Genomic DNA, 15,898 nt, shown 5'->3' on the forward strand with positions numbered 1-15,898 from the left:
AAGATAGAAAGTAATCCAAGGCTTATCTTGTGCCTCTTCTCGCCACCACCTGCCCCTGCAGCGTGAGGCGGTGCCCCCCACCCACCTGATACGCTTCTGCCGATCCGATGCTAGCAATGCTACGTCGATCCGTCACTCGACACTAAACATGGCGCTAACAAGCCTAATCACCTGCGATGACGAAAGGCGACAGCCATTCCATGCACAACAACAGGATAACAGGCAACTGATCCCCTCGTCTCACTTTAGATAAAACGACGATGGATCCACATCTTCAGCCAGCCCGTCATTGCAAGCTCATAGCAAGCTAGCTCATTGCAGGCTGCTAGCAATATCCTTATCTACATATAGTCTGCACACAATAAAGTTCCAGCCATGTCCGTCCTCAAGTCCCTCAAGTCCAAATTGTGTCGCAAGTCGTCCACCATGGCCGCTACCAAGATCAAACTCATTACCAACCCGCACTACCAGAAGTCGGGGCCAAAGTCATACGTGCATTTGATGCGAAAGTATGGCTTCCATCCGACCAAAGAGGGCCCGTATTTCGTCGGCACAACTATGCAGCAGACGGGTCGCCAGTACACTGATAAGCCTATCGGTGGACGAGTTCATGCCCGTCAGGTCCTACAGAAGAAGAGCGCCGATACAGGCCAGGCTGGGGAGGTTGGCGCCGACGATGTGCAGAACGATTCGATGTATTTGGCCCAGATCGGCATCGGGACCCCGGCACAGACTCTGAGCCTGGATTTCGATACGGGCTCGGCGGACCTTTGGGTAAGCGGCGCTGTCCAGCTGTCCATGTATGGCTCTCCAAATCAGCGGAGACTGACGGTAAATAGGTCTGGTCAACAAAGCTGCCATCTGCCACGCTGTCCCAAAACACGAACCACACGGTCTTTGACCCGAGCAAGTCGAGCTCGTTCAAGAACAAGGATGGCTCCACATGGAAGATCTCGTATGGAGATGGGTCTTCCGCCTCTGGCACGGTTGGAAACGATAATGTCAACATCGGCGGCGTGGTCGTGCAGGGCCAGGCAATTGAGTTGGCGGACACCATGTCTGCACAGTTTGCTAGTGGCGCTGGGGACGGTTTACTCGGCCTTGCATTTGGCAACATCAACACCGTGAAGCCAACCGCGGTCAAGACACCGGTCGAGAATATGATTTCTCAAGCGGATATCCCAAAGACCGCAGAGCTCTTTACGGCGAAGCTAGGATCCTGGCGTGACGCCGACGAGCCTGACAAGGGCGAGTCGTTCTATACGTTTGGATTTATTGACCAGGCCACCGTGAAATATTCGGGCGAAGACATCTCCTACACACCCATCGACAACAGCCAGGGCTTCTGGATGTTTGACTCGGCATCGGCAACGGTGAACGGCAAATCGATTGCTCGTAGTGGCAACAAGGCGATCGCTGATACGGGCACGACTCTGGCTCTCGTCGATGACAGCACCTGCAAGGCAATCTATGACGCGATTGACGGGGCCTACTACGATAATGACAGCCAAGGCTACATTTATCCCACCAATACCGCCGCGGATAAGCTACCCGTGGTGTCCTTTGCTGTCGGTGACAAGCAGTTTGTCGTCCAGAAGGAGGATCTAGGCTTTGCGACAGCCAAGTCCGGATATGTCTATGGTGGAATCCAGAGCCGCGGCTCTATGGACATGGATATTTTGGGCGATACCTTCTTGAAGGGAATTTATGCTGTGAGTACCACCTACTTTGCCTTGTGATCTTATATGAGCTAACCATGTCAGGTATTCGATGTTGGCAACATGCGCTTCGGCGCTGTGCAGCGAAAGGAGCTTCACCAGAACCTTTCTGCGCCCCCTCAATAGGGCGGTCTACCATTCAGACTACGTACATTTCTTTTGCACCATCTTTTATCTGAGATTGTATCTAGTTACTTGAGAAATTCATGCGTATTGTCTACTTGGGATTCCCATTCTAGCCATACACAACATCTGACATATCTGGACTCTCGTCACAACATGTCAATGACCACTTTCGGCGCAGACTTGCCATACCCATCGTCGATGGCATCGTCTAGCTTCACCGTGACAAAGACCGCATCATTCGGCGCCTCCAGGAGTCCTTGCTCAATCCACCCATTCATCGACCGTAAATATCCCGCCGTGTCTTCCAGTGTGCGCGCGACCGAGTTGCACCCCAAGAGCGAAATCTCCTTGCGGTATGCCTGGAACACGTTAAAGGTCAACTCCTTACTGGCCTCTCCTCGAGGGGCTGTGATCCAAGCGTAGCGTCCCTTCACAGCCAACTGTGCTATTGCACTCGCCATCAGAGCCAAGTCCCCCACCGTATCAATCACGACGTCCACGCCCTTCCCATCGGTCAAGGCGGGAAGAGTTGTTTCAATGGAAACCACAGAGCCGAGAACTACGTCCGGCTTTGGGTCTCCGTGACGCGCCGCCGTCAAAACTCGTCTGCATCCCATCGCTCGCGCCATCTGCGTCACCGCAGAACCCACGGCGCCGTTCGCGCCAAGCACGAGCACCACGTCGTCTGCTTTCACTTGCGCGCGTTGCAAACAAATCATCGCAGTGGTAAATGGAACTCCAACCGTTGCGGCCTGAATCGACGATAGGGACGCTGGCTTCTCGACGAGTGCAGTTTCCGGCACCAGACAATATTCAGCGTTTGTGCCGTCGATGTCGAAGCCGAGACTGGACCCGCTAGTTCCGTAGACCATTTTCCCAATCCATGATTGCGATTCCATGCTGTCGCCCACAATATCGACCACCGTGCCCGAATAGTCGCGTCCTGGGACTCGGGGGAACGTGGTATGTGGGAAGAGACCCTGTGTATTGAGTCTGTCGGATGGTTGGATGGAGGCATAGTGGATTCGAACGAGGGCGTGGCCGGGTGTCAACTGCGGAATTGGTAAATCCGCCATTGACAGCTCCGGAGGGACGTTTGCAGAAGCACGCGTGAGTTGGAGAGCCTTCATCATGACACGTCTATATAGGCAGATACGCGATGTTCTGGGCTAATGCGGGCTGGGCTGGTAGGGGAAGATTGGTGAGATTGAGATGTCTATCAGGCTGGACGTCCAGGACGTTTTATAGAAAGTCTAGATATGGTACCTTTTGCCTGCTCGAGATGATTAATCTGCCGTAAGCCCTTATTCATATTTCCATAAGCCACCTGCTGAACACAGATTGCAAGGATCATGATAACGGAACTGGCGCGCTCGGATGAGAGCGGCTCGTGCGGACCGCGCGGCCCACGCGGAGAACGGGCGGAGGTTCAAGGTGGGTTATCAATCAGCGAGGCCAGAACAAAAGGCTGTCCGCGATCGGCCCGTGGTAAACGATTTAGTGTTGCAGGTCGCATTTCGTTTATTAGTAGACCGTGTTTCGCTTTTCTGTCATAGAATGGTGTTTTCTATTCTCGCGTCCTCAACCTTGAAGCAGCCCTGATGATGGCAGGAAACGAAATAACCGAAACAGATCCAACAGCTATGAGCTACGATCCAGGTAGCTACAATATACGTCTATCGTCTGGGAATTTCTATGCTAACACATGTAACCTAGAAAAGAAGGCACCCGTCGCGCCTACGGATACCGCAGAACCCAAAAGTACCCCGTCTTCAATGGCTTCGCCTGGTGACGATGTGGAAGCTAAAGAAGAAGCGGGAAAACTAGACTTTGGCGAGCCAAAATCACCCCTGCATGAAGCGGCGTTTGTGTTTGTCGTCTGTGCCGCTCAGTTCATGACGCAGGCTGGCCTTGCGCTCTCGATCGCACCTCTCAAGATTATTAGTGCCAGTTTCAACAGCACTCCGAAGGACTTGACATGGGCCTCTGCCGCGTACAGCCTGACTGTTGGAACCTTCATTTTTGTATCCGGAAGACTGGGCGATATATACGGCCATCGACTGCTGTTCATCATCGGTTTCCTATGGTTCGGTCTGTGGTCTCTTTTGGGAGGCTTCTCGGTGTGGTCGAATCCAATCTTTTTTGACTGCTGTCGTGCGTTCCAGGGGATTGGCCCTGCTCTTCTTCTGCCGAATGGAGTTGCTATCCTAGGTAGATCCTACCCCCCTGGGCGCCGGAAGGGAATGGTGTTTTGCCTCTTTGGGGGTGTAGCACCTGGCGGATTCACCCTCGGCGCGACCTTCTCCTCGTTGCTTGCGGAACGTTTATGGTGGCCGTGGGCGTACTGGATCATGGGCATCACTTGTTTCATCTTTGCGATACTTGGATTTCTCGTGATACCGCATGTACCACAAGAACAACCGCGTCCGGACCTCTCGACGTTCGACCGACTAGACGTGCGTGGTGCTGTCACCGGAGTCAGTGGACTGGTATTGATCAACTTCGCGTGGAACCAGGCCGCAATGGTAGGATGGGCAGTCCCGTACACCTATGTCCTGCTGATTGCTGGGATGTTGATGTTGGTTCTGTTCTTGTTTTCTGAGCGCAAAGCAGTCTATCCGTTGCTACCGCCGACGGTGTTCAAAGGTGAGACTGGATGGGTGCTTGGCTGTATTGCAGCTGGCTGGTCCAGTTTCGGTGTCTTGGTGTTCTACTATTTCAACATCCTTGAGAACTTGGAAGGGAACAGCGGGCTGCTTGTGACGGCCAAGTGGGCTGGAGCTTCTGCATCTGGAGCTTGCGCTGCTGTGGTGACCAGTTTGCTCCTCGGCCGAATTTCTGCAAGCATTATCATGTTCATTGCCATGCTGGCATTTTTAGCAGGCCAGGTGCTGTTGGCGTCGATGCCAATGGGCCAGATATACTGGGCAAATGCCTTTGTGATCATGCTTGTCACGCCATGGGGGATGTAAGACAACCTCAACTTCAGAAACATACGCCCGCAGCTAACATCCGAACAGGGATATGTCCTTCCCATCTGGAATCCTGATTCTGAGCGATTCCATGTCACAGAAAGACCAAGGCGCTGCAGGCTCCCTCGTAAACACGGTCGTGAACTATTCGATCTCATTGGGCCTCGGCTTTGCCGGGACCGTCGAAAGATACGTGAACGATGATGGGAAAGACGTCCTCAAAGGGTACCGCGGAGCCACATACGTGGGTGTTGGTCTCGCCGGTCTCGGCACAATCATCGCCACTTGTTTCATGGCTGTGGCCTGGAGGTCAAGAAAGGGGTCATAGTTGACTTGAAATCATTTATCATACAATCATAGTCCTTCACCAGATCACAAAGGCAGTTGAAATTCCATAGCCCATAAAGAATCAAGATCCAAAGGGAGTTGAGGCGCAAGCGATGGGCTCAGTGATGAGAAATCCTGTGGCAGCTGGCCTTCGCTTTGACGAGCGGCAAGCTCTGGCGAAGGAGATCCCACAATACGTTCCAGGGCTTCAACCCCCTTTCGCTTCTTGTCTAACGATGCTCGAACAAGCTGTCGTGCTGTTGACAGCGCTTCCCTGGCTAAGTGGGTGTCCAATCGGTCCACCACCATTTCCAAGGTGTCCATCGTTTCCACAAGCTTTTCATAGCCGGAAGAAGTATCCATGACGAGAAGAGCGCAGGCGAACTGGAAGGCAGTACCCACTACATTCCACCACGGCTGGCCTTGACTCACCAGTCTTCGTGCCGCGGGTAGAGCGGCAGTCCCAGCGGCCATTACACGGTCATTGTGCACTTGCTGAACCTTCGAGTCCATGACTCGAAGGCGTCTGTATATGCCCAGGGCTAGATCGGCTCTTAGAAGTAGCAAAAAATCATGATCGACAGGAATCTCGACGACTTTTTCGAGTGCGGACGAAAGATCTCCTGTCATATCAGAAGGGTCGTCAGTCGCCCGAGTGGCAGGTAGAGCTGCAACAAGATTGCACAATTGAGGAGTTAAACCCCCGTCGTGAGTCATTTGTCGGGTATGTCCGAGAGTCGGTCGATTGATAGCCATGATTGATCTGCCATACTCGAACGCAATGACAATATGAAGGCAGTTGGCTACATGAACCGTTCGAATGCCTGTGTTTGATACCTCCTGCCCGGGAGCAAGACTGCCCGTCGTCTGCACCACGTACTCTGACGCATGATGTAGTCCGGTTGCCTCAATAAGGTGCATGATAGTGCAGCTAATCAGCCAAGTCACATGCGGTCGCCCGGTACAACGTATGTATATGGCTCGTAAAATCCACGCCGCGATTTGTTCCAGGGAAGGAAAGCGGCTAATAGAGCAATCCTCGAGGATTTCTTTTGCGTGTAGAATTAGCCACATTTCCACATCTTGATCCAGGTTCCCATTGAATAAGGAGGCTAAAGCCAAAACTCCGCTGACCATAGCTTCGAAAACCATGTCTTGTGGCTGCCCGTGCCAGTGCTTCTCGCACCGCGTAGAGAAAAGATCCATGTCCAGAAATCCGAATATCGGGTGAATCAGGGCCTTATAGACTTCAATAAGGCTCCTCATCGTATTCCATGAGACTTTCTCGGCGATCTTGTGGGTAACCGCACAGGGTGGCTCCTTGCGGATGCCCGAATGATATGCAAATGAGTGCAAACGTGGAAGCTTTGTCGCCTGAACCTCTAGTCCAACATAGAGAGGAAAGGCGACAGACGAATATCTTCCCACATATCGAGCCTTGGATGGCTCGAGAATACCAGGGAGGATAGACGAGCCTGTGGCCGGTTTTGCGGGGGAGCCCGCGGAGGCTAGGCGCGCCGCTTTACCCGCTGGCTGTGTTGGTGACTCTTCAGAGGCCATGGGGCGTTTCGTGGGTAGGTTCTGGTCTCCAGTCTCATATTCACACTCGTAGTCATATCCTTGACACATATTGCAAGGGAATTTGCCGTCGCATCTCCGCTTCCGCCGGCGACAGGGCAGACATGCTTGTCGGGAGCGCTGACGCACTGGTCCAGGTGTGGACGAAGTCACACCTGGACCAACATTACGTAGATATTGTCTTTGCATCATAGATTCCCGACCGATTTCATCTTGACAGTCATCCCAAGGAGGTGAGAGCAAGCTGGCTTGGTGACTCCGACGCGTGGTAATGTGGATATTATGCAGGCCTGAGGTGTCATTGCCCCGGCCTTGTAGCCTGGGGTGTCAACATTTGTTTGTTTTTCTTGGGCCTCGGGTAGCTTGCTTAGTCGTTAGTGCAACAGTTGTTTTTGCTCGTTTTTTCTATTCTTTAAATAAATTTAGCTGCAGCGTCAGAGCCACGACTCAACTTGGCCCAAATGCTAGGCCACATTTGTACGTCTTGCGAACATCGACTGCAACATGCAGCCTGCCGATCTAGAGAGCCTAAAGTGGCCTTTGCTGATGCGTCCAAGCTTCAGTCAAAATGGCGGCTGCCAATGCGATTGCGAGTAGGCGGCGCGGGATTGCTCTTACACACACTTCTAATCACCCTCACATCACCATGTCAAGATATTATACTAAGTGACGATCTAGCGATATATTTCAATCATTTCAACACATATCTTGTTCCTCGTGATCCTCAACTAACCAAAATATTTGACAAAGAATTTGAAAACACCATCATGCAAATTCGGATGACAAAATGCGAGCACAAATACAAAGATAATTATGGTGACACACACTTCCAGGAAAAGGACCTCTCCAAGTAATTTAAAGAATTGCAACCGAGATTGCCACCGGAAGCCTTGCCACGCGCTCTTGATAGTCACTGATTCATTCCTTTGTGCGGAGGCAGCGACTCGAATAAAAATCGCGTATGCTGGAACAAGTGTCCCAAAGTAAAGGGTCACAATAGTGGTAAGGGAGAGAGATGAACTGCACGGTTTCTGAGACCTCTAGCCGCTCGTTCAAAAAACTAGCCAACTGAATGAAGTAGATAGGGAGATAAAAACATATACTTGAGGCGATGCTATATAGTAAGATCGCTGGGAAGGTCTTGCACCACGTTGACCATGATGGAAGACAACGGTAGTACGAGAGACTGCCCGAGTGTTGGGTGAGAATCACATGCACATTAGCTACTCTCAGGTTTGAAAGTAGCAATTCGGCTGTCAAACTGAGAAGTACACACTTCAGTAGACTAAACTCCTTGGTAGGAATTATAGACATAAGATAGATCTTGACCAGCCGATGGAAGATAGAGATGGAAAGACCTCGAAAATGCAGTCGTGAGAGTGATGATTGCACTAGAGCATTGGCTGTCTGAGTCGCGATCAGTGTTGCGAAGACATATCCATGGCTATACACGGCCTATTGTTCATTAGTTTAATTTGATATGGAATTTGCATGCGTTGACGATCAACAGTGACATACTAGAAGAAGCCCGAGCAAAGCCCCAGCTAGGAGCAGCACTAATGGAACGTTCAAGGCCGGCGCCTGCTGGCTTTGGCTGTCTTGAGGAACATCCCACTTGGCTAGGTCCAACGACATGTTTAAGGGATGCCTCAACTGGTCTGAATCTTTTGTCTGTGTGAAAAAAATGCGCTGGTCGGCTCGGCCGTCACATTCGAAATCCAAAAGCGGGTTGATAGCACAAAATGGCCAAGAGTATTGCAAAGCTGGGATGATAACTGCGAGCTCTAGGAAAGCTGAGGAGCGCACCAGCGGCCGGGGGCCCAGCTAGGCTAGATATTCTGCATTCCGCAAATAGGGGGACAAAAACACGTAAACTGTGCGAGGGATTTTCGAGCTCAAGGGTACGCGTTAAATATTGGACAAAAGGAAACTCCAATCAAATCAAAAGCGTGGGTCTGGGAACGGAGGTCAGGGCCAAGCATGGTTCCACTTAGCTTAATTACCAAAAAGTTTCCCCGAACGGGTCTGCGGCACGGCCCCGGGTCCACATTGATGCTAGCTGATGCTTGCCAACCGACGGGCGAGTGAGCCACGAAGGATTGCAGTACACGTAACACTACAAGGGCACAATCCTTCGAAGTTGTCGATAGTACCACCTCACTTCACACAGCGCCCTTCTTGCTCTAGTTGCTTATGGCCCGATCCTTGATCAAATCAAGCTAACATATCGCTTAGCTGTATGGCCCTTCCAAACAAAGCAATGGGCGCAATTATCTATCAGACGCCTGCGGAGCCCAGTCCCTACCGGTTAATTCTATCTTCCTCGAAACACAGGTGAAGTTCCAATGGCTTCAATATAGTGGACCGAGATTTTAGTTAAGGATCTCGTCAAGGCGAAACAAGTCCCCAATGTAACATACGGATTCGCGTAGTTTTTGCGTATTAAAACCAGGAATCAAGCCCAGCAAGTCGTTCACAAAAACTAATCACCGACTAATGTGAGCTACTGTTCCTGCCCCGTTCCTATGAGTACAATATGCACCCGAGGGGCAATTTGGAATTAAAGAGGTATTTCTAGTTTGCGTATTATTAGCTAGGCCAACAAGGATCTAGTATAGGAACAATCAATCCTCTGTTTTTGTCCTAGCCTCGGGATAATTACTTCTCGGTGGGCATCTACACTAAGTTGCGCAAGCGGAATATTCGAGACCTGCTTCTACTGATAAGCAAAACCAGGCTAGCGCAGAAGAAAGGTTAGTACTTAAAGAGTGAAAACCCGCAAGAACTGAAGTTTATTACTTCAAAGTGCTCACTATTCTCCTCTCACCTTGAGATCGCGGCCTGATTCGACCATGAGGGTTACAAATCGGATTTCCTCTATAGTAGCTCTGCTATCCTTCAGTCTGAATGTCTTCGCAAGAATGAATTCCACCGCAAGTCAATCGATCTGGGCTCTCTCGCACCATAGCCCATCCGATACCGTCGGCCATGTTCAGTCCCTTTACAACCTGATGAATGGCACCTTTGCCCTTCCAGACTACTTTGGCTCTGGGGCTCGCATTGTCGGGGTCTACTTGACCAACACAACTGACGATCTTCCTTATGCAGAGTACCGGGAAGCCGGAAACTCTTCGGATATCAGTGGACTCGACAAACGGTACACTGAGACAATCACTGGGCACACCTGTACCAATCCCCCTCATTTTGCAAATAGGCTCGTCACGTATGAGCAACAGAAGTTCATTGCTGGAAAACTCTGTACATGGGTTTCTAAAGTCTCGCCTTACGCGTATGGAGTGGTGGCTGTCAAAATCACCAATTTGATGTGTGGTGAGGGTGGGACTTTTACCTGCAATGCCTTTTATTCTATTGCGCATACGGCGGCAGGCAGCTATATAGGGCCGGGTATTCAAGCTATGTGCGCGGAGTCGTATAGTTCATTGATCGCAGCATGCGACGAGAAGGGTGGTGTGATGGACGTCAAAATCGATCAGACCGATGCTATCTTCCAGGTCGAGGGCTATGCCAACTCCGAGGAAGATGATTCTTGCTCAAGCACATCGACTTCCTTATGTGCCACATATACTTGCCACGGTAACTGCAACCCTGGCGGTGGTACCCCTTGATCCCTTGGATCTTGATAGCGCCTGAGAGCCAATGATGGAATTTTTAGTCAGTCATGACCATGATGTCCAGTCTAAGCTGCCAGTGATTCAGCCGTCCTGAGGTTAACCTGCCAATATAAGACACACTGCAGTGGGGAGACTGGTATTTTTTTGACTTGCTGTTCTGAGCTTTGTGTTTTCTTGCTTCAATTTTAGTTTTAGGAGATCCTTGCAGAATATCTCACTTCCACTTATGGATCATCTCGGATTCAATCGATTAATAGTCTTATTCCCGATGGAGCTTCCTTAGATATAGGTGCTATGCAGGGATTTGCGCCTTCCGGTGACTAGCCCGGTGCGCATGCGAATATGCCCGCTGCAGGATCAGATGGCTTAATACTAATTAGATCATAGAAAGTAGTGCAAACGCGACAAAAGGGATAAACAAGCATGAAAACAAAGGAACTGATGAAAAAGAGAGCTAGAGAGTCACCACCCCTGCGATCCAATGTCCCTGCGGCCGTCCTTAGAAAGCGTTGGCAAGGAGAGATCAACGCTACGATCAGAAGTCTTATTAGTAACACCACGTTATTTTAAAATATAGGTCACAGAGAGTAGTACATGTGCTATTGTTTAGCTGTTGGAATCATGACAACCAGGCGTGACGTGAATGCCGAAACTGAACCACAAGCCAGAAGAATCCAATTTAACTTATCCACTAGAATGCGAATGCAATTGCTTTTTGTTTGTTCAGAGTAAACCGGCCTAATTGGGTTAGGCCCGATAGTCCTCTCACTCCCTCCATATATCCAGTTTTTGCCCAAGGCCGTGTGTCACATTTAACCTCTAGTTCGCCTTCACTCTTTTCCTTTCATATGGTCGAGCACGTCCGCCTAAGTCAATGGACTGATAGGAGTCTCGTATATCCAGTCTATCAATCCATAATGATATAGAGTGATCGGAGACCATCAGAACGTATAGCCAATATGTATACTGACGCCAACGAACAGTGCTCCGGGAAGGAAAACTAGGAAAGAGATCATATGAGCATGATGGACTGCGGGTGGAACATAGACTGGGAAAACTCCTTACTGATAATTTATCTCAACAGAGTGCGTAAGCTAGCTAAGGATCCTGAAACTAGCTCAACTTCGTGATATACATGACTGAAATGTTTGAAAAGCCACAGCCAATGGCTTATACGGTGCATATAATACCTAGCCTATGCATTCTGCCCGTAGCACAGCGTAAATGAGATCAATTATCATACTCATGGATGAGGGTAAAATAAGATCGGCGCGAAATGGCGATGATTCCCACCCAAAGCATACCTTCGAGAGTGAAAGCACCAACATAGGGCTTATCATATTGAAAGCATGTACCAAAATGTATTTTTCGAGATCAAGCCCCTGAGACTACTTGCCTTGGTCCTGCTTTTAGAATACAAAATTTGGGAATTGAAGAAATCCTGAAGATAGATTTTGCGCGATCTACCAGCAAAAGCAGTCATGGGTAAATGGTAAACCTGGCTGCTGGTTGCAGGTTGCACAATTCCTTAAAAGGGTTGGAGCTCACTTACTTTTCTGGATTAGATTCTCAAGTCTACTCAATTACATGGAGAGAACAGCGATGAATGTCATGTGTGCAGTTATCGGACCGCTACATTGCGTGTACAAGAATTTGATTCAATTTTTTTGACAGGTGCTCTCAAGGTCCTCTCGGCTCACGAGGTACTTGGAGAGGCCTTTTAGATAAGATGTGCCTCCTCACTCTTTCCATTCATCCTGCTTGTGATCCTTTGACTCGAAGAAATCCTCTTTGATTGCTCTGCTTTCTCGCTTTATTTTCCGCAAGCCTTTCTCAGACTATGAAAGATCCCCCCATTTAAGCACCGGCTTGATGATCTTCCCTGACTGCAAGTCTTCTAATGCTTGGCTCAGACAGTTCGCATCGTAGACCGTGGCCAGTTTGTCAACCGCAAATTTGCCCTGTTTATACCAGCTGATCAATTGCGGCAATAACTGATAGAAAAGCGAAGAAGAAAGCATCAGTTTAATCCAACATACGCGCTGCAAAACGGATCACTCACTGTGGCTGGATCCGAAGACCCTTCGATGGCACCAACGACGCGCTTGCAGTTGACCATAAGCTCTAGCGGATCAATGTTCAATGTTGCTCCGCGCGGGGAAACACCCACAATGGCCAACACCCCCTCGTGGCCCAACGCTTTGATTGAAGATTGAAGCAGAGGAACCACGCCTGTTGTATCAATTATCTGGTCTACTCCCTCAGGGAACATCTCATGCAGACGCTGCGCAAGATCGGGAACCTGCTTTGTGTTCAGTGTGTGCGAGGCACCCAAAGAAGTAGCTAGCTCGAGCTTTGCATCGACAATATCCACTGCGATAACGGTTTCCACCCCCTGTGCCCGTGCGGCCAGCATAGCTGCAAATCCAACTGCCCCCATACCCAGTACGGCAAATCGAGTAGTGGGTTTAGGCTTCAGGATATTCAGCACTGTGCCTGCACCCGTGAGATATCCACATCCCAACGGAGCCAGCGAGGCCATATCTGCATCTGTGATACCAGAAGCAGCCGGACATTTGACAATAGAGGTTTCCGGAACAATAGCAAGCTTGCTCAGAGAGGACTGTCCGAAGAATTGACCCCTAATAGCTTTCCCCTCGGTAGAGGTAATGGGGGAATCTGCAGCGGATATACCACGAACACCGCCAAAGTTGATTTCAGTGAAGTTACGACAAAATCCATGCCGACCTTCCTGGCATTGCCTGCATTTACGACAGGTGGTAAAACTGAGGAAAACTTGATCGCCTTCGCTCAGAGTCTTATCTTTGACGCCGCTACCGACGCGGCGCACAATGCCTGCGCCCTCATGACCAAGCACGGCAGGGTAGTCGCCAACGGGAACAGCTCCATGTTGAACAACAATGTCCTACCACCGATTCGTCAGGATGTGTGAAATACCCAACATCGTGTCTGCCGTCGTGGGGTAGTTTCCAAGGCGAGTGTGAAAAGCACTTACTGTGTGGCAGAGCCCGGTATACTTCATTTCGACTAGGACTTCGTGATCCCGCACTTCATCCAAAACAACATCTTGAAGAACAAATGGAGACTTTGGGGCATCAACCACAAACGCCTTCGTAGGAATTTGTTTTTCGGGGATCATTGTGGGGTCTATGAGGGCAAGTTATGTGTTGATAATGTATGCTGCGGGGACTTCACTTCAATGGACAGGGTTTGAATTGGGCGATTGAGAATCATGGACATCGCAGGTTCAAAGAGGGGTGGCCCCCTTTTATGCAGTGGATCTCAAATCTAAGATCCAATAATTGACCAAGCCATTTATCTTGCGGATCCTTTCCTGCTGAATCGATCAATCGACGGGTTTCCCCACATGGCTGCGACCTCGGCGGTAAAACTCGGGATATCTATGGGCGGAACACTTCCACTGCCGCCGCGAAATCCAGCGGGGTGCCCAGCGTGGACAAAGCGGTCGCATTTTTTAGAGTGCTTTTAGACTTATGAAGAGCACCTTACTGGAGATTTCAAAGCCGGGCTCTGAAACCCCAGCATTTACATTTCCAATGCAATAAGAAGATAGTAGAGTTACATTTTGAGCAATAGCAGTTATCAACAATAATGTACAAAGAGGAGGTATCTTTTGCAAGTGTGCGGGGGAAAAGGAATAAGATCGTACAGCCGAATTCACCACATTCGGTCCTTGCTCTTCCTGAGCGGTCCGGACATCGCAAGGGGAGTCCGTAAGAACATCTCCATCAATAGTGCGGCGGCTACGCTCACATTCAAGCTATCAATGCGGGCGGGGTCGGATTCAACACCCAAATGGGCACTATGGCGGGCGCCTGGAATGCTGACAGTCGCATCTGCATGAGATTTGATGTGTGAGCTCAGCCCTGATCCCTCACTTCCCATCATGATTACACTGGGTGCTTGCATAGTGGGAAGGCCACTTTCCTGGGATTCGCCATCCGCCGTGGCGCGGTCAAGATAGGTGGCGCCGGGACCGGGGGCATCGGCAGCGTAGAAACGCCATCCACTATCCTTCGAGCGTTGGATGAAGTCCACCTCATTCTTAACATGAAGTAAAGTCATATTTTCCGCCGCACCAGCCGAGGCCTTGATCGTCACAGGCGACAAAGGCGCAGAGTTTCGACCAGCAAAAACGATCGCATCGATTCCAAGATAGTAAGCAGACCGAATGATGGCGCCTAGGTTACCGGGATCCACGACTCCATCCAACAGCAGGGCCACGGGATACCGGTGTTGGGGTTGGTCTTGCGACGGGTTCGACGGGTTCGACGGGTGGAGAATCGGGATATGGTCGTTCGTACCGTTGACAGCAGCTTCCTCTCGCGACTGGGGTGCCAGTTCTACGCGGAAATGGCTCTCAGATATAGAGGGAACGACATGGAAACCACGCACGGGAAGCTTAGGCAAAGGCGATGCCTCTAGAACGCACCCATTATGTGGGCGACCGGCAGACATTTTGTCTAGAAGCCGGTCCCATCCCGCAAAGGCCAATTTGATCCCAATGTCTTTGGATAGGGCCAGCTTTCGGAGAGCCACCTTCGCCGGGCTAAGGTCTTCACCGGCTCCTTGATATAGGTACAGTTTGTAGAGCTTGCGCCGGCCACAGCGCAGGGCCGCTTCCACGGCGCTAGTACCGTAGATAAATTCGGACGCTGGGCTGGTATAAGGAATCGATTCCGGGACTTTCACGTTGTCCTTCACTCGTTCCGGCATGCTGTCCGTCACACGATGAGCGCGGGATTTTGTCTTCGGGGTATCCGATTTTCCGGGGGATGCTGAGTTCGTTTTTGGTGCTTGTTCTCTCGACCTCCATTGTCCGCGATCCCTGAGCTCCCGCGGCATTCCTCGAAACTTGCCAGTTCGGACGAACTCGTCCTCGTCAAAGTCGGATTTTGATGGGCCTTTGACGCCCTTCACAGCACGTCCACTTGGCCAAGTCCTGGAATCTCCTCTCCGTGGTCTCGTTTGGCCACCCTCATCTTTGGACGCTCTGGCGGATGAGCCAGCATTTTGAGACCTGCGAATGCCCCAGCCAATTGCCGAATTCAAGGAAGCATGACGAGCCCAATTGCTGCCAGATGGCGGCGTAAAAACCGAGATTTGCGCACCGAGGCTCGTTCTTGGGATTTTCAAAGGCATCTTGGGGTCGTTAGCAGAGTGATGTTTTCTAGCACGGCTAACTAACTACGCCTGGACCATCTCGGAATAATATTTATCCATTGTAGCTTATCGATAGGCATATCGATAGGCATCTACTGTATGAGCTCCGAGCGCATTCCTTTTGACGAGTGTTTGCCTCACACCTTCCTTCACTCTCCAAACGCCGCATCCTCTAGTATTGTTTACCCGTTCCTCCGCGGTCTCGCGAGTCTCAGTATCATTTCATCTCATTCAAGGCCCGTTCAAACTCTCGCTCTGCTGTTGTTATTCCTCCTCCTACGTGCCGATCAGTTTGCCGCCGATAAGTGACCGCGTTCGCGGCGCGATCCCGCTCATCGCA

The 15,898-nt window shown here is 50.5% G+C and overlaps 7 protein-coding genes across 7 annotated transcripts; 3 read left to right on the forward strand and 4 right to left on the reverse strand.

Moving 5' to 3' along the window:
- Positions 1 to 375: 375 nt before the first annotated feature.
- N7482_003683 (pepsin-like aspartic protease) lies at positions 376 to 1,844 on the forward strand (the record flags this gene model as incomplete). Its single annotated transcript, XM_056685808.1, has 3 exons — positions 376 to 774; positions 840 to 1,712; positions 1,764 to 1,844. 3 exons carry the CDS (start codon positions 376 to 378, stop codon positions 1,842 to 1,844), a joined length of 1,353 nt encoding a protein of 450 aa, XP_056544550.1.
- A 146-nt stretch (positions 1,845 to 1,990) lies between these two features.
- Positions 1,991 to 2,974, reverse strand: N7482_003684 (quinone oxidoreductase family protein; the record flags this gene model as incomplete). The annotated part of the gene is made up of 1 exon (XM_056685809.1): positions 1,991 to 2,974. The coding sequence occupies one exon, from the start codon at positions 2,972 to 2,974 to the stop codon at positions 1,991 to 1,993; it is 984 nt and encodes a 327-aa protein (XP_056544551.1).
- A 513-nt stretch (positions 2,975 to 3,487) lies between these two features.
- N7482_003685 (MFS transporter) lies at positions 3,488 to 5,144 on the forward strand (the record flags this gene model as incomplete). Its single annotated transcript, XM_056685810.1, has 3 exons — positions 3,488 to 3,503; positions 3,561 to 4,812; positions 4,865 to 5,144. The coding sequence occupies 3 exons, from the start codon at positions 3,488 to 3,490 to the stop codon at positions 5,142 to 5,144; spliced, it is 1,548 nt and encodes a 515-aa protein (XP_056544552.1).
- Positions 5,145 to 5,188: 44 nt separating this feature from the next.
- Positions 5,189 to 6,772, reverse strand: N7482_003686 (putative C6 transcription factor; the record flags this gene model as incomplete). The annotated part of the gene is made up of 1 exon (XM_056685811.1): positions 5,189 to 6,772. One exon carries the CDS (start codon positions 6,770 to 6,772, stop codon positions 5,189 to 5,191), a length of 1,584 nt encoding a protein of 527 aa, XP_056544553.1.
- Positions 6,773 to 9,642: 2,870 nt separating this feature from the next.
- N7482_003687 (uncharacterized protein) lies at positions 9,643 to 10,347 on the forward strand (the record flags this gene model as incomplete). Its single annotated transcript, XM_056685812.1, has 1 exon — positions 9,643 to 10,347. One exon carries the CDS (start codon positions 9,643 to 9,645, stop codon positions 10,345 to 10,347), a length of 705 nt encoding a protein of 234 aa, XP_056544554.1.
- A 1,844-nt stretch (positions 10,348 to 12,191) lies between these two features.
- N7482_003688 (NAD(P)-dependent alcohol dehydrogenase) lies at positions 12,192 to 13,513 on the reverse strand (the record flags this gene model as incomplete). Its single annotated transcript, XM_056685813.1, has 3 exons — positions 12,192 to 12,347; positions 12,416 to 13,279; positions 13,370 to 13,513. The coding sequence occupies 3 exons, from the start codon at positions 13,511 to 13,513 to the stop codon at positions 12,192 to 12,194; spliced, it is 1,164 nt and encodes a 387-aa protein (XP_056544555.1).
- A 539-nt stretch (positions 13,514 to 14,052) lies between these two features.
- N7482_003689 (RNA methyltransferase, TrmH family) lies at positions 14,053 to 15,537 on the reverse strand (the record flags this gene model as incomplete). The annotated part of the gene is made up of 1 exon (XM_056685814.1): positions 14,053 to 15,537. The coding sequence occupies one exon, from the start codon at positions 15,535 to 15,537 to the stop codon at positions 14,053 to 14,055; it is 1,485 nt and encodes a 494-aa protein (XP_056544556.1).
- Between the last annotated feature and the right edge of the window lie 361 nt (positions 15,538 to 15,898).

Source organism: Penicillium canariense (genome assembly GCF_028826845.1).
Source record: "Penicillium canariense strain IBT 26290 chromosome Unknown utg000002l_segment0_segment0, whole genome shotgun sequence".
Classification (NCBI taxonomy): domain Eukaryota; kingdom Fungi; phylum Ascomycota; class Eurotiomycetes; order Eurotiales; family Aspergillaceae; genus Penicillium; species Penicillium canariense.